The 13,851-nt window shown below is 45.8% G+C and overlaps 1 protein-coding gene across 1 annotated transcript; it reads left to right on the forward strand.

Annotated features, from left to right (window-relative positions):
- The first annotated feature begins 300 nt into the window (after positions 1–300).
- LOC125746901 (heparan sulfate glucosamine 3-O-sulfotransferase 1-like) lies at positions 301–11,043 on the forward strand. Its single transcript, XM_049021517.1, has 2 exons — positions 301–556; positions 8,577–11,043. Exons 1-2 carry the CDS (start codon positions 539–541, stop codon positions 9,498–9,500), a joined length of 942 nt encoding a protein of 313 aa, XP_048877474.1. The 5' UTR covers positions 301–538; the 3' UTR covers positions 9,501–11,043.
- Positions 11,044–13,851: the final 2,808 nt, after the last annotated feature.

A 13,851-nucleotide genomic window follows, 5' to 3' on the forward strand; every position in this document is an offset into this window, starting at 1 on the left:
GGCCTCATGTGGGGCCCATGCAATTTCGACCGAGATAAACATCTGAAAGATGGCGACACAAGAAACTGTAAGGACACCAAGAACAGAAGGCAAAACAGTGTATTATATGGATGTATAGTAAGGAACTGCAGGCGAAAAAAAACGGAAAGGAGGTTCTAAGGAAACAAGGGATGGAAGCGGAAAGAAAATGCAAAAGGAGGTGGAGAAAAATCAGGGGAAAAGGGGAGGGTGTGAAGGTCCCTGTGGAGAGACGTGGTTGGGCAGACAGAGCTTGCAGGCTCAGGCTCACACACACACACACACACACACGCACACACACGCACACACACACACACACACACACACACACACACACACACACACACACACACACACACACGCACACACGCATAGGGGAGACGGAGCCAGAAAGCAAGCTGTGACTCTCTCTCCACCTCTCAGCTGCTCGCCTAAAGCCAGACAGACACTCGTCCACACGGCCAAGGGACGGACAGTGCAGGACGCGGAGAAGTCGGAGCAGGACTCGCACCTTTCTGCCATGTGGCCACCAAGAGCGGTAGGTGCACATTTGTGGGTGTTTAAGTTTGTGGCCAGTGGGGTGGGATGCCTGACTGGGGCGATTCTCACAGGGGGAAGTTGCCCTAAAGTGTCACCAGTAATTAGTACTGGTCTCACCATCAAACAGCCGAGCTTCACACACAGCTTAGCGTTGCTGTAATAACCACTGCGATGCCAGCAAAGCGGGGGGGGGGGGGTGGGGGGGGTGCTTTTTTTGTGTCTACGCTGAATGTAAATTTATGCAAATCACTCCAAACTTTGAAGACGCCGTTGAGATAAGCTGCCAGGTCCCTTTTCCGCTCACTTGAGTTGTGATGTTAGTGACGTTTTTTTTGGTGAGAAACATTGTAAAGTTAATTAACAGGCATGTAAGAGGGGGAATTTATCCAAAGATGCTAAGCTGACTGTGAAGTGAATGTGGTGAAGTTCCTCACCATGTTCTAGAATGTATGCTGGCTGAAGCCCCCGCTGATTGCACCTATCCCATGAGCACTTGGGGCTGTGGACCGTCGGTCAGCTCCCACACAGACCATTGTGACAGCTCCTGTCAGTTTCCTTGTCAGGAGGGACCGCACGGTGCTTGCAGTTCGTGGCTCCCCGCCGTGCGTTAGGGTGGTTACCAGAGCCAGATCGTGTCAGTCAGCACGGCCAAACTCTACACTTCACAAGCCTGCCCTAAATGCAGATCTGCAAAAGCGTTATTCCGCAAGTCACATTAAAAAGAATTTCTGCTCCTTTGGGAAACGGAAGTTAAAATCTGAAAGTGTTGCATACAGACCAAAGTGCTGTTGTGGGATTAAAGTCACACACAGAATAAAGCACAATCTGTTCAGTCCGTTTTGTAGTTGAATCATAGTGCAGGAAGTTTGTCAAGAGAAGTGTCCTAAAATGCAAAGTGTGGATGACATGCTTTAAAAGATCCTGCTGCCTCCCAAGGCTTCTCCAGAGGTTTTCCTGGCACTTCAGCCATAGTTTAATACTGTGTTGTGTATCTGTTGAACTTCAGAAAGCCTTAGTTCTTCTCTTCTGAACTGCAGTTCAGCTCCAGTTCACATTGTATTTCAAAATGACAGGCGACCTTGGGATGAATGTAATGCCCAGCCTTGTATGTGATGTGAGTGTTGTGGATGGATTCCTGCTTTGCGTGTTGGGTACGGGGGGGGGGGGGGGGGGGCGTAATATGAGAGCACGTGCAGATCGCAGGGTTTTATACTGCGAGTAAAAGGCGTCTGCTGAGCACGGAGTCTGGGGGCTATAGTAATTACAGCTGAGGGTACATAAGATCGGCTCAAACGAGGATAGCCTGCATGAGCAGTGTGTTTTATTCATATATATTTATTTATTTTTTTGTTGGTTATTTTTAATATACCTCTGCTGACAATAACCGAGTATAATAGCTCTTACTGCACACCCGAATCATTTATTTAAAAAGTAATAGCCTGCTTTGTTTGCTATAGATTTGATATGGGCGATGTTTTTTTTGTTGGAGAACTGGAGAGTTAAAATACAATATGGCTTATTTAAAATTGTGTGCCAGCGAAAAGTTCCACGTCGCGATGTATGTAACAAAAATATTTCTATATTATTATAACGAGATGCTCGCCCTCGGCAGAAAATGGCGAGGGAGATAATAAGAGATTGAACAGCATCATAGGTCATACCGTCAGTGACGATCACTCAGCATATCTATTCCATGCGCACATTTTCCCGATTTATATACGGCCGACTTCACTGCTTTTCAGGCACCGGTCTGTGATTTTTCACCCCGAAAACAGGCCGCGATGTTTCACAGTTAATCCCGCAGAGAGCAGCTTGCTGAACCGAACATCCGAGAAGCTGCACTGATGGGCAAATGAGCGCAGCTTTAGTCAAGTCACTTTACTGTCATTTTACACGCTGAAACGAAACTGCGATTCTGCGGAGCAGCAAACAGCGAGAACAAAAGCAGCCGAGTGATAAATACTGCGGGTGATTCTGGGACGCTGTGTGTTGTCGGGATTTAAAAAATAAACCCGAATAACTGATAATGGGCTTTTAAATTGCGCTTTGTAGTTTTAGCTGCGCTAAAGTTTATTTTGAACTGAATTGAATTCCTTTGTTGTCATTATCTATGAGATTCGAGCTGCAACTCTAAAACGAGAAGACAAAAACAGTGAATAAAAGTTTAAAAGTTTCATTGTCACATGTATGCAACACAAAATTAGTTGCTCATCTTTCAGTCTAGTATCAAACGAGACAATAAAAGGTGTACAGAAGATTTCACATATACATTAGCAAATGGCATAGGTAGAAACTGGAATTTAACTGTAACTCACTGTAATATTTTCAATATAGCGATTTCAGTGAACAGTGTAAAACAGAGTTCTGGAGTATCTAACTGAAAACTTGTGTAATTAAGATATAGAAAATCAAATGCTTATAATTATTAAGAAGTCCCAGAGAGGGTTACTACGGTATAACGTTGATTATTGTTGTAATTATTAATAATAGCATAGCAATGTGCCCAAGGCCGATTTTCCCTGACTGACTCCAACTATTCCTGCTCACACGGTATATCTGTTTGGTGCTAACATTCAATTCCCTCATTTTTAATTCTGCACTGTGTTAGATAAACATATTTGTTACCAAATCAGCATAATCCCATAACCACAACAACAGCCATTCATGAATTATGCTTTCAATAAACAAAAAGGTGTATATATAAATAAAATATGTGTGATGGTATTTTACATTGAAATATTGTGCATATATGAAATATTGAATCTTTATATCATTTTACATTTTTCATATATAAATTTCAATCACTAAATTGCAGGATAAAAACTATGTGCGTAAATATACCTGTTCATTATGTGGTATTGAGTACAGTGCATGATTATATAAATATGCTGCATTCTGTGCACTCGAACTAATGCCGTTTTTGGGTCACTAATGGTGGCAAAGCTGGTGAGTCTAAGGCCTTTCTGTGCTGCTGGTTCTGTCCTCTCTGTACTCTTACATCAGCAGCCCATCCTCTCCCACACTGATCCAGAACTGAACATTTAAGTCTGTGCATTAATATTTATATTCACTTTCGGTAATTGAGGTCAGTTATCTTGCTTAGCAGTGGTGTCACTGCTCTGCTCTATAGCTGTCGCATCCTGTCCTCATGTCTGATTAATTACCTGTGGCACGGTTTACAGCAGGCCTGGAGATCGGAGGAGCTTTGCTGTCATCCTGACACATGGTGACCTCATCACCGTGCCGCAGTACGGCCAAAGTCACACTGTGACCTCATCACCGTGCCGCGGTACGGCCAAAGTCACACGGTGACCTCATCACCGTGCCGCGGTACGGCCAAAGTCACACTGTGACCTCATCACCGTGCCGCGGTACGGCCAAAGTCACACGGTGACCTCATCACCGTGCCGCTGTATGGCCAAAGTCACACGGTGACCTCATCACCGTGCCGCTGTACGGCCAAAGTCACACGGTGACCTCATCACCGTGCCGCGGTACGGCCAAAGTCACACTGTGACCTCATCACCGTGCCGCGGTACGGCCAAAGTCACACGGTGACCTCATCACCGTGCCGCTGTACGGCCAAAGTCACACGGTGACCTCATCACCGTGCCGCTGTACGGCCAAAGTCACACGGTGACCTCATCACCGTGCCACGGTACGGCCAAAGTCACACTGTGACCTCATCACCGTGCCGCGGTACGGCCAAAGTCACACTGTGACCTCATCACCGTGCCGCGGTACGGCCAAAGTCACACTGTGACCTCATCACCGTGCCGCGGTATACCTGATATGGCCAAAGTCACACGGTGACCTTGAGGCAAACGGTTGGAAATATTTTTATTCTTTAATTTTGAAAGTTGGGAGCTGATCATGACCCCCCTCCCCAGTTCCCACAGTGGTCCTTTAGCGGTCCCCTCCCATTTTTGTGGCTAATGACGAGCCTGCGGCCTTTCTGTGCTGCCGGTGAGTGAATTCACAGAGGCCCACTGGCTATTATGTGCCATATGACCAGGGCACGTGTAGCGTGTGTCCATTGCTGCCGGTGGTCCTGGGAGGAGGGACAAAGTGACCCAGCGGCAGGTAGTATAAGCTCCCCCCCACCCCGTTGATGGCGGCAGGTAGACGGCACTCTGCCCACACCCTGTCTGGCTTGTGCCTTCGCCCCAGACTGGAAACTGTGCAGCAATAATGTCCGTTAAAGATCACGGCTAACCCTGTCCCAAAGTCAACATAAAATCACAGGTTCAGCTGCCAAAAATGGGCTCTATGATTTTTTTCCTGTATCCATTTTAATCTATATACCTGCTTTGTACAGCTGTATTCAGAAGCTTGGGCACTTCTGAGCCAGTGCAGGGCGGTTGGCTTTCATTACCCAAGTTGCCCATGTGAGCATTACATCTGTGTGGATGAGTAAAATGTTCATTAGTAATTAGCAGAATTCATAACAGAATTGATCTTTGTGTAGCGATGTGCAGCCATGACGCTAACCCTGCTGCAGAAACAATTTTCATTTGCATGTATTTTTCTCTGCCAGAGTTGCCCTACGGCAATCGATTAATTCACCCCCCCCTCCCCTGGCTCCCATGACACCAGTCCGTTCCGTCTATTTTTAGCTAATATTAAAAGTAAAAAGCTAAATACATTAACCTGCTGTTGCAGACCACAGGGGAACAGATGCAATCGCATGCAGAGCAAATTTCCTGAAGGAATTTCCAAAGGGGTGGCAGACAACCTCCGAGGCGTCATTCTCAAGAACCTGAGAATTTGTAAGAAAAAAAAAGTTACAACGAAATACAGTCTTTGTTTTTATGTTGGGCGACATCACCTTAACTTTTTAGGTATATTAAAAGTATAGTCATGGGCCCATAGGCATAATCCACCGTTTACACAATTACAGTACGTTTAGCTTGTCTGTCTAAAAATTAATTTTGAAATCTGTAAAAAACAGACAAATTTTTTTGTGGAATTCGTGAGAATGACTTCAACCCCTTTCGCCCCGCGACGTCTGTGAAAGACAAAACTGAAAGTGGAAATGGTTAAATAAAAATCACACCCTAAAATCGCTCGTACGTTGTATAATAAGAAAAGGAATTTTGCTGCCCCCATCAGGACGGTACTGATTTATTCTCGCAAGAACCCGTAGACATAGTTGGCTTAATACAAACAAGGAACCGTAATACATTACTGTATTTCAGTTACATATGTTTTACCCCTTTGAACCATGCCAGATTTTGAGCGTTTTTCTATCCCTGTCATTTTAGGCTTAATACAATGTTTATTACAATGCTTATTATATGTTTATGAGACCCCCACATGTGCTTTATATTTGTGTTTTCCGGACATTCTGGACTAGTGGCATATGCCATAATGTAATGTGTGATTAGTGCCAGGCGGGAATGAATACCTTTGATTTTGCATCTGTTTGGTAACTTGCTGAAGCTATCTGGTAGACCGCAATGCGCGCTTTGTGTATTTTTTTAATTTTATTTATTACTTTAGAACATGTGAAGGAAATTGAAATGTGAAAGCATTGTTTAGTTTATGATCCGCTAAAGTGATGAAATATTGACACAAACACACAAAAACAAACAACAATGCACAAAAAACAATATCAGCTCAAAAGAAATACTTTTAGGAGTAACATATATTCGTTTTGTTTCTATTTACGGTTCTCGCCATGTTTTCCGGGGTGCGTTTTGGTGGAATATGTTTATAATATATGCCTCATTGCGCACAGCATTACTCTGGAATAGTTTAGCGCACAATATTGCAACTTGCACGACCGGATCGGGTAATTTGTGTAGCAGCAACAAAATGCATAACAGCTCGATTATGCTTCTGAATCGTGGCACGTGATCAAATTCAGTATCCAGTCCCATCCTCCCAGAAGCGGAGCAGCTTTTCCTGGGAGGAGTGTGAGGTTCACCCTGATCTGTCCGCGCAGAGGAGGCCAGTCTGACAGCTGTACGTGGGTCAGGGGTTACCGGGAATCTAATTTCACGCACAGCTGGGTGCGCTACTGCAGAACTGCGCCGATTAACCGAAGGTCAGTTCCTAGTGTAGACGTGGCAGTTCGACGGAGGGGTCTTTCCAGGCCAGATGAAAACACCTGGATCAGGGCACCTTATTTCCAGCTCTCAATTATAGCGAGATCTAATCTCCATACGGTGCCTTCTCTCTGTAGTGAAGGGAATTCGCCATGGGGAGGGGTTATCAGATGGGAGTGGAGAGTGAAATTACTAGTCTGTGAGTCACAGAGAACGATGCAGGGAAGCTTCTCCTGGGATTTCAGCCAACAACCTCACATTTATTAGTCCAGGTCCTTAACTAGTACTAACAGCAGGACACATAACAACAGCTCGACACATCTCTGTGCTTTTTAAAATTGATCATTTCAGTCCAGTTTAGTAAGATCTATATGTCATGAAACAGTACAAGCACACCCTCCTGAAACCCACTTCCTGTTTATGCTCTAACAAGAACAATGTCTCACTACCGCAGAACATCCCATTTCCATCTGGCCAATGCCACTGAGTTTAATCTTTTCAAAATTACTTATATCCATCTATCCATCCATCCATCCATCCATCCATCCAGTGCACATTTGCAATGAGACCTGGAGCTTTTCCCAAGAACCACAGGCCACAAGGACATCAGACACCCTTTTCAAAACTTATCCCGAGAAAACTAGACTTGCCAGCAGTCATATCACCTGTAGTTCTGACCAGGTAATATATCTGAAGCTAAGCAAGTTTGGGGAGACTGACTAGGAAAACTGGGTTGCTACTGGAAGACATGTTTGTTGTAGCTAACAGGTTTAGCCCATCCTGTGGTCAGTGTGGATCCCAGTGCAGTGGTTGGGACAAGGTGGGGGGGGGGGGGGGGTCATGAAAAGTACTACAAAAATATAACATTCCTTCATTTCACTAGACAGAACATCAGTTAAGTTATCATCAGATAAATCATTCAATTATTGCTAAATACTTTAACAGACAAGGAATTTACTTTGCGGTGATGTACAAGACAAGCAAGGACAATCAAGACAAGCATAAAAATTATGTACATAAAATAGAATCAGTACATTCACTTATTCCTATTTTCATTCAGATCTTTCAGTCAAAACAATCTTATCTATTATCAAAAATATGTTCAAAATTCGAAAATATGTTTAGCTCCCTTCTGCTAAAACAATTCAAAAATCCTTTTTTTTTGTTGCAAAGTAGAACCTTTGTTTTTCTGAGTGCTTGGTGTACTCTTGACCTGGATAGAAGTTATTGCAGACCAGATGTTCTCTCATCCCTCAAACCATCAATGGCCCTCCAATACAATGCAGTCTTAACATTGTACAATACTCCTGGTATCCAGTGAAAATATTGTCTGGGGGATGATGGAAATTTTTGTTTATATATTCTGTGTATAAATAGAATATAAAAGTGTCTTGTTTAGAATCAAGGGCGTAGATACGCTAACGCCAACGAAAGGTCTAACTTGCAGTATTATCTTTCACCGGGGGGTGGCAGCAACAGGTCGTCTGAATGGCACCATACAGCAGACTGACTGCAGTTTGTGGGAACTCGTACTGTGGTCTTGTTCTTTTTTTGTTGAACGTATCTGCATCAGGATACATACACGCATATATGCACTTACACAAATACATATATGGCGTAAAATGCAATGAGGTTCACCTTATTTTGACTGGCACTACATCATTTAAAGGAAATTGTACTTGTGTTTTAAAATAGTGGATCCATTGCATATACAGCTACATAAACAATAGTACTATACTGTGAACAAGTGCTCTCACCTGCATTTGCTTCACCGCTGAAGTAAATTGACTTCATCAAACCTGAAAGTTAACGCTTAGCAGGAGTGAGTAGCATCACTCCCGGAAGAGAGTTCGGTGTGATAAGTGTGCAGGGTGTAAACACGAGATCACCTTCAACTTGCACGACCGATGACTGAGTTCATTATAAATGACAACTTCCTTTTTTCCTCTTCTGTAAATTCTTCTCCAGTCTAGTGACAGACCCCAGATGATGACTACACATCACTGCCACTGGGGGGGCCCAGCAGTGCAGCTCCTGTCCCTCATCCTCCTGCAGCCGACCTACCTGTGCCTTGACGAGACCTTACTTCCAGTGCCCCCCCGGGCGGCTAACGCCTCGCAGGGCCTGCCGGGGGCCATTGTCATCGGTGTGCGGAAGGGCGGCACCCGGGCCCTGCTGGAGATGCTGGACCTGCACCCGGATGTGGCGGCTGCCCCGACAGAGGTGCACTTCTTCGACCTGGATGAGAACTACCGGCGTGGGCTGGACTGGTACCGGGCTCAGATGCCCGCCTATCTCCCGGGTCGGCTGACGGTGGAGAAGACACCGGGTTACTTTGCGTCGCCTAAGGCTCCGGCACGAGTGTGGCACATGGACCGGGCCATGCGGCTGCTGCTTATCGTCCGTGACCCGGTCCAGCGGCTCGTCTCGGACTACACGCAGGTGCTCCACAACCGGCAGCTACGCAAGAAGCCTTATCCGGCGCTGGAGGAGCTGCTTCTGCGCCAGGGCCGGGTCAACCCTGGCTACCGTGCTCTCCAGCGGAGCCTGTACCACCTGCACCTGCACCGATGGCTGGCCCACTTCCCCAGGGCCCAGATCCACGTGGTGGACGGCGATGCCCTCGTCCGTGACCCCCTCCCTGAGCTGAAGAGGACTGAGCTCTTCCTGGGGCTGCCGGCACGCATCGGAGCTGCCAACTTCTACTTCAACGCCACGAAGGGATTCTACTGTCTTCGCCCCCCCGGCGGCCATGACAGGTGCCTGGATGAGTCCAAGGGCCGTGCCCACGCCCCACTGGCTACCGCGGTACTCCACGCCCTCTGCCGATTCTTCAGGGAGCCCAACCACGCATTCTTCCGTTTGGTGGGTCGCTCCTTCGACTGGTGCTGACGTACTGCCTTTCATCGTCTACCAGTCGTCGATGAAGAAAGGCAGTAAGGCGAAGCCCATTCAGAGACCCTTAGCCCCGAGGACCACCAGCTGTTGGTATGTCTGTATAAAACACAGAGGGTCCATTCGCAAGCCTCGACTTCGGGGGATAAGAGAAACGGCGAAGTGTCTGGGTCACGTCCTGTGGCAAGCCGGTGTTACTCTTTAGACCTGAATGGCGTCTGAGTGTTCAGGACGGAAACTGTCTAGTCGTTTTTCGAGTCCCTTCCCCCTTTATGCCTCTGCGTTGCCCAGCAAGACTACAAGACAACATTGTAAACTTCATCACAGAGCACAAAGTGCAGCAGTTCTGGAATTATTTAATAATGCTGAGGCCAGCCAGCTGACATGTGCAATTGTATACAAGGACATGCAATGAGGAGTCCAGCTTGTGCTCGCAGACAAGTGAAGAGGCAGCCGTACTTCTCTGATGTCAGACATGACCTCTGTTTCTGTCGTATCCTCCTCGGAACGTCCAGAATGGCAGAGCCGACTGCTGAGGCTTCATAACAAACTGACTCACAGATTCACACAAAGACACTGATATTGGACAATGAGCATCTGCCTTGACCTGCAAGTCTGTAATAATTGGGGAAAAGATCTGAGAAGGAACGCAAAGTACAATCATCCATTGACTTACACCCTAGCAAGTAACGTCCGATCATACTTACGTCCGCGGTCCCAGAGCCTTAGTAAAAATTGTCGAGAGACGTCTGAAGCAGATGGCGTGCACGTTTACATAAATTCATGCGATATTGTAGCTTATGTTATACAGCATACTTGACCTTTGCCCTATAATGATCGAAATGCATCCACAATTTCGGAACATAACCAGGACCTAATAACGATATAAAATAATAGCATAAAGTATTCATTTAAAGGGAATTTAAACCTTTTACACGAGAGACTGTAGGTGTAACAGGTGTCTGTTACATTACTAGGTAAGATATACTAGTTATGGTAGTGATACTGTCCTTCACCTGGTGGGATATGAACCAGCAACCTTCAGGATCTAAGACTGTGTTATGATCCACCTTGTTCACTTGATCACAGTTCCATGGGTTGTTGGTTTGTGCAGAGTAAATGAGTGGACATAAAACTACAGGCGGGGGTGCCTTGGGGGGGCGGGGGGTAGTTAGGACGATTGCAAGATTTGCAAATTGGATTGGTCTTGGTTGGAGCCTAAAATCTCTAGCAGTGTCTGTGATTACAGATCAACCCAGTTTACATTATAATTGCACCACATGTTGACAAAATGTTTCAGAGTGTACTTTTCATATTTTTACATTGTATAATTGCAGTGATGTTCGTAACTGTCACTGCAGCCCTGTACCCATTCAGTGGGCGTGGAAAATGGATCCGTGTACAGCTGTCAGGTTTGCGTTCGTCTGCATGTTATCTGCCAAACATCATGTCGGATAATAGTTTCGTGTAGCAAACGTTTTGTCGATGAACACTCTTAACCCCCCTCCCCCCAAAAAAAAGAATAAACAAACAAGCAAATGTCTGATTTATATAAATACCCTACGGAGGGTTGGTAAACATCTGAGAATGCAAACAATGCACTACGCTGAAGGCTTTTAATCCAACAAAAGTTATGTTTTATGTTTTCGAAGGGAGACACTGAAAAAGAGTCATGCAGGGACAAGCACGTTACATATAATATTATAAGGGTGTCAGAAGATCACACCCCCCAACAGGCATCATCAAGAAATGTATCCATGGAAAAGAGAAAAAATATTTTAACTGAGGAAAAAAATAAGTGTGCTACATTTTCAATGGGTGATGACCCCTGTTGTCCAATGAGCTGACAATGATCTACACATCTATTTGATTGGTGTTGTTCCGCTTGGACCGCCTCTGATTGGATACTTCCAGTCCATAATCACTTCAGCACTGTGGTCTGCTTTCCAGTTGGCCCACTGCTATTCACCTGGTTTTTTTTTGGTGTGATTTTCCACTAACTGACTGTCGTTTTTTCACCCACCCTTTTAATGCCATTTAGGGGGCTTGTCCAATCGGCAACCTCCTCTCTCTAACGGCGTCATTAACACTAGAACTGCCAAATCTACGCAAATTTGCGTAAATTCCCTGGGCCTAACACCTACTGGCATCCCTGCTGAGAGTTTCTTGGGCCATTGTCCTCCTGCTTTTGTTGTGCAAACACACCCATTACCTGTGAGGCCTGGCACATTTGCATTTTTTTACTCAGAGCAGCTAAAATCCAAGGCAGGCTAAACCTCTGTGTGTGACATGGAAACCTTCACAAAAGTCTGCCATATCTATACCAAATATCCCACATGCTGACTGACCTGCAAATATGAAAGACACACATTCACAAAATATATGGAAGCACAAGTCTGTTTTATTTATAAAAAAAATTGAGTGTTTCAAACTTTGCAGTGTTTGCAGACCTCGCAAGTGAGTTCGCAAGTGAATTTGTAACACTTTGCACTGGTAAACCTGCTGCGGTTTCTGTTGCAGTTCTCCTGTACCTGACACTGAGTTGTCCATACAAGTCCTGGCACAGCAGCAGCCTTCCTCTGTCCCCATAGCCTTTTGTGGCATAAATTGGCAATGGAGTTCCTTGGCTAGATGACTCAAAAATAATCTTCTTTTGCCTTCCCACCCTGTACATGCCTTGTACAGAACGTAGGAATTTACCACCACCAGGTCCAGCATGTTGTAAAATACAGCTACTGGCCACCTGCATGTTGCTGCTCTTACGGAATACATGCGCGCCATTTGGTCCAACACATTTACACCACACTATAACAGCAGAGAGAGAGAGAGTCATGAGTGTATTTGCTTTTTTTCTACCTTCTTTCTATATAGGCCTGTATAGTACATATCAGAAAACATTGTAGCACTGATGTAAAATTATACACACATTCACATACCTTCATGTGGTTATAGTCTGTTATCGTGTTGGGTTTCCTCTTTCTGCCTTCACAGATCGCCACATCTTGGTCCAAGGAACTCAGAACACACACAATCTTGTTTTTTTAGGTGCATAAATTGTCAAGGAGACACTGCCACTTCTAAGCACTGACGCGGAGAATTCCTCTTGCTGTGCAGTGTCCTTTGAAATTGGAGGAAGTTCATACCAAACTTTATTCCCTGTGCTCAGTAGTGTTGTTTTGCGCTGAAGCAGTCTGTGTGACAGTGCCAGTGAGGTGAAGAAATTGTCCGTTGTGACATTTCTCCCGTCATCCAGAAATGGCTCCATCAGACTCATGACCATGTTCTCTGCCAGCCTCTCCCTTTTCTGGTGACTGGGGTCCTTTCCCAAGTTAGGGGACACGTTGCAGACGTATTTGGTCTCCAAATCCGTGGCCATCCAGAACTTGATCCCAAATTTGTCCGGCTTGGATGCGATATACCAAGTGACATGGAATGGATCCACATCTACTCCACGTTGTCTTTCCACCGGTGTCCCTCAGGGCTCGGTTCTTGGCCCTCTCCTATTCTCCCTCTACACTAAATCTCTTGGCGAAGTTATATCCTCACATGGCTTCTCCTACCACTGCTATGCCGATGACACTCAACTCATCCTCTCCTTCCCTCCCTCAGACACTCATGTCTCCACTAAGATCTCTACATGCTTGGCAGACATCTCATCTTGGATGACCACTCACCAGCTAAAACTCAAAACTAGTAAAACTGAGTTGCTTTACATCCCAGCTGACTCATCCCCCCTCCAGGACCTTGCGATCTCCTTTGACAACTCCCTGATCCGTCCTTCGGTTTCTGCTAGAAACCTTGGAGTTACCATAGATGATCGGTTGTCATTTTCCTCACATATCACCAGTCTTTCTCGCTCTTGTCGGTTTCTCCTCTTTAACATCAGGAGGATACGTCCATTTCTTTCCACCCAGGCTACCCAGATACTCGTCCAGTCCCTCGTCATCTCACGCCTTGACTACTGCAACTCGCTTCTAGCGGGTTTACCACTGAGCGCCATCCGTCCCCTCCAACTGATTCAGAATGCAGCTGCTCGTCTTGTTTTCATCCTTCCCAAGTTCTCCCACACCACTCCTTTGCTGCGCTCCCTCCACTGGCTTCCTGTAGCTGCACGCATCAGATTCAAAACACTGATGCTCGCATACAAAGCCAAAAATTCTCTGGCACCATCCTACCTAAAGGACCTCATCACACCCCGCTCTGCACCACGATCTCTCCGATCCTCCAGCACTGCTCGACTGGTCCCACCTCCCCTCAAGGCACAAGGAAGACACGCATCTCGGCTCTTCTCTGTCCTGGCACCTAATTGATGGAATGAACTCCCCCTAGATGTCCGAACAGCTGAATC

Source organism: Brienomyrus brachyistius, chromosome 7, assembly GCF_023856365.1.
Source record: "Brienomyrus brachyistius isolate T26 chromosome 7, BBRACH_0.4, whole genome shotgun sequence".
Taxonomy (NCBI): domain Eukaryota; kingdom Metazoa; phylum Chordata; class Actinopteri; order Osteoglossiformes; family Mormyridae; genus Brienomyrus; species Brienomyrus brachyistius.